The sequence below is a fragment of the Euphorbia lathyris genome, chromosome 4 (assembly GCF_963576675.1).
Source record: "Euphorbia lathyris chromosome 4, ddEupLath1.1, whole genome shotgun sequence".
In the NCBI taxonomy this organism is placed as follows: domain Eukaryota; kingdom Viridiplantae; phylum Streptophyta; class Magnoliopsida; order Malpighiales; family Euphorbiaceae; genus Euphorbia; species Euphorbia lathyris.
In genome coordinates this window covers 31,433,295-31,436,753 of record NC_088913.1, presented here as the reverse complement: position 1 = coordinate 31,436,753, position 3,459 = coordinate 31,433,295, and the positions used below count along the sequence as shown (strand labels likewise).

Genomic DNA, 3,459 nt, shown 5'->3' with positions numbered 1-3,459 from the left:
CAATATATCCTCCAATACTCTTCACCTCATGTCTTTTACTTGAATCAACATGAAGGCAAGCGAGTTGTCGATCCTAACGACTTACTAGACATTGGCGACTTTAAATGGTTTTTTTAGTGGTTGGCTGGTGTTTTATAATTTTTTTTTAAGATTTACACATTAGTCCTTGCTGATTCAAAAAAAAAAAATTAGTCCTTGCCAATAACACTTAGAGATGATCTAATAAATTTGTTTTGAAATAAGGTAAACTTTATTAACTAAGAACAGAAGTGAGAATGTCAAAAATAATCGGTGGTGGACAGACACACTCACCACGAACATATCTAGATGTAACAGCCTTAGCTAAGCTATGAGCTGTTAAATTCGCTGAACGTTTTACATAGGAGACTGAACATGAGTTCAAGGCTCTTAACAAATCACAACAATCATTCACTACATCCGATAAATAAGATAATTGACGTTTTTGCTGATGTATGGAACTAATAACCACGAGACAATCTGATTGGACCTCCACATGGCTGAGGTTAAAATCCTTAATCCAGGACAGAGCCTCTTTTACCGCCATTGCCTCTGCCAACGGGGGATCAGTGACATCCGCAAGGTGCCCCATTTTAGCAGCAAAACGATGCTCTAATAAATTAATTCCCCTTCTAGAAATGTATTTTCAAAATTATGATATTTACTAAAAACAAAAACAGTTTTAGGTCTTGATTGAAATAGTTAAAAATCAGCCCATTTTAGGTAATTTCCCTTTCTCTTTTCATTGGATTTGGGATTAAGAAATGAGCCCATTTAAAAATAATAATAATAATAATAATAAAAGTAACACGGGATACAGTTGAAATTATATTCAAGTCAGAGCACTATAACGTAATTGAGGGTCTGCGATAAAATTCCGTAACTTCTGTTCTCTTTCCCATTTGTTCTTGTTCACCCCCTCAAATTCCAACACCTCCCAAATCTCACTCCCAAAAACCAATCATAATTTCTGAAATGGCCGCCGGCGCCGGATCTCCGCGTGAAGACAACGTCTACATGGCCAAACTGGCCGAGCAGGCCGAGCGCTATGAGGAAATGGTCCAATTCATGGAAAAGGTTGTCTTTTCCACTCCTGAATCTGAAGAACTTACCGTCGAGGAGCGCAACCTTCTCTCCGTTGCCTACAAGAACGTGATCGGTGCCCGCCGTGCTTCCTGGAGGATCATTTCCTCCATCGAGCAGAAGGAGGAGAGCCGAGGTAACACCGACCACGTCGCTGCAATCAAGGAGTACAGGTCTAAGATTGAGAACGAGCTTTCCGAGATCTGCGGTGGGATCTTAAAGCTTTTGGATGAGAAGCTTGTTCCGGCTGCCGGAAGCGGAGATTCGAAGGTGTTTTATCTGAAGATGAAGGGAGATTACCATAGATATCTCGCTGAGTTCAAGGCTGGAAACGAGAGGAAAGAGGCGGCTGAGAATACACTCAATGCCTACAAAGCCGCTCAGGTTTGTTCGTCTTCTCTGATTTTTGAACTGATGGTTTTGGTATTTCGAAATAATTTAAGTTTGACTTCATTGATGTTGGATCGGTATGCATTTAAGAGTTTTTCTCTGTGGTTTCATGGGTCAGATCTGTTTAGATTTATTTAGTTTGGGACTTTATACTTTAATTTGTTATCTTACACAAATCAATTCCCATTGATGATGCGATATTGTCTAATGTTGAGTTACATCGATCTTATCATGATATGATATGGTGAAGTCTTGAATATATTTGTTTGATTCGCAAGTCAGGGGCTTTTCTGCACCTGGGTTATGCATAAAAGGTGCGATGCTATCTGTTCTTAATCTTATCATTTCTTTGGTCAATGATTTTATTTTCACTTATTTTTGTGCTTTGTACATTAGTTGACTTTGTTATGTGAAATTATTGAGAGATAAGGTCTCTTTCATAGTACTATAATGTGTTCGCTAACGATTAGTCATACTAGAAAATCTTTGGGTGTTGTTAACTTTGATCAGATTTTATTCTTCAAGAAGATGATAGTGCATAAATTAGTTGCTCTTAATGCATTGTATTATATTGGCTTATGACTGATTGTAAGTTTGGCTACGCCAAAATGTTTGTTTGCAGGATATTGCAAATTCTGAACTAGCTCCAACTCATCCTATCCGACTAGGATTGGCTCTGAACTTCTCTGTGTTTTACTATGAGATTTTGAATTCTCCCGACCGTGCCTGCAATCTTGCCAAACAGGTGAGTGAATCAGAAATTTTTTGAACAATTACTTTTTTACATTACATGTCTTTGGTTCTTCTCCTCCTTAAATGTACCTGTACAATGTGATATTTTTTTTTTGTTGTTGATGATTCCTTTTTCTGTAAAGGACATGTAATTCCCATGCCAGTAAACATGGTTGCTTCCTTTTTTTGGTTTGGATCCGATTGTAGTTTGCCATTAATGATTATATTGTTTTCTCTTGTATAGGCATTTGATGAAGCCATCTCGGAGCTTGATACATTGGGAGAGGATTCATACAAGGATAGCACTTTGATAATGCAACTTCTTCGTGATAACCTCACTTTGTGGACCTCCGATATGCAGGTCTTGATCTTGTTTGCATATAAGTTCAGTCTTTCTCAGAATTTTCGTGGTGTGGTGTGTTGTTTATTGATATTCTCTTTTGTGTGTGTAGGATGACGGGACAGATGAAATCAAAGATGCACCCAAACGCGAGGAAGAGCCAAAGCAATGAAGTCCATTAACTTAGTGATGTATTGTACTTCTCCCATATTTAACTTCGGGGAAGTAGCTTGCTCCCACTACTTTTTTTTTCTTGTCTTTTACATTCCTTTAGCAGTTGCTCTTGATTTATGAAACTTGGAAGTACGAGATTACTTCTTAGTTTATTTTTATTTTATTTTATTTGAATTTGTGCTTTTCTTTTCAAATGTTCTTGTGACAATAAAGGAACTAATGACCAGGAATTTTTTCTTTTTGAAAAGTTAAAGCTTGATTATTTATGAAAGATGATGCGTTCCTTTAAATTTTGGAGTGAGCTGTTTGAGAGTGTATCGGTTTTATGGTATTGTTTTCTTAAAATCTGCTTGAGGTGAAGTCAGGACTGTTGTACAGTTTCTGCCTTGTGTGTTCACCATAAGTTCAAAGCTTGCCCAAGAAAAAAAGAAAAAATTTCGTACTTCTCTCAAAAATAATACCCAAACACCATTAGAGCATCCTAATGGCCTCTTAGTTAGGCCTTAGGTTAAAATTCAAAGACAGAGTTAAAAACTCCAAAAGCTTTTTAGTGACTTCTTTTATTACTAACAGCTTCTTCATTTTCTTTATTATTGTTTTTTATTAATAATTTATATTTACTTGTCATTCCGTTTCAAGCTCTTACTTAAAAAATTATTGAGTATTTTTCTTCTCATTATTAGTAAATATAATAATACTTACTAATTTTAATGATAAATTAA

General features: G+C 36.3%; 1 protein-coding gene across 1 annotated transcript; it reads left to right on the top strand.

Moving 5' to 3' along the window:
- Positions 1 to 866: 866 nt before the first annotated feature.
- On the top strand, positions 867 to 3,008 carry LOC136226157 (14-3-3 protein 6-like). Its single transcript, XM_066014491.1, has 4 exons — positions 867 to 1,485; positions 2,114 to 2,236; positions 2,468 to 2,584; positions 2,676 to 3,008. Exons 1-4 carry the CDS (start codon positions 994 to 996, stop codon positions 2,733 to 2,735), a joined length of 792 nt encoding a protein of 263 aa, XP_065870563.1. The 5' UTR covers positions 867 to 993; the 3' UTR covers positions 2,736 to 3,008.
- Positions 3,009 to 3,459: the final 451 nt, after the last annotated feature.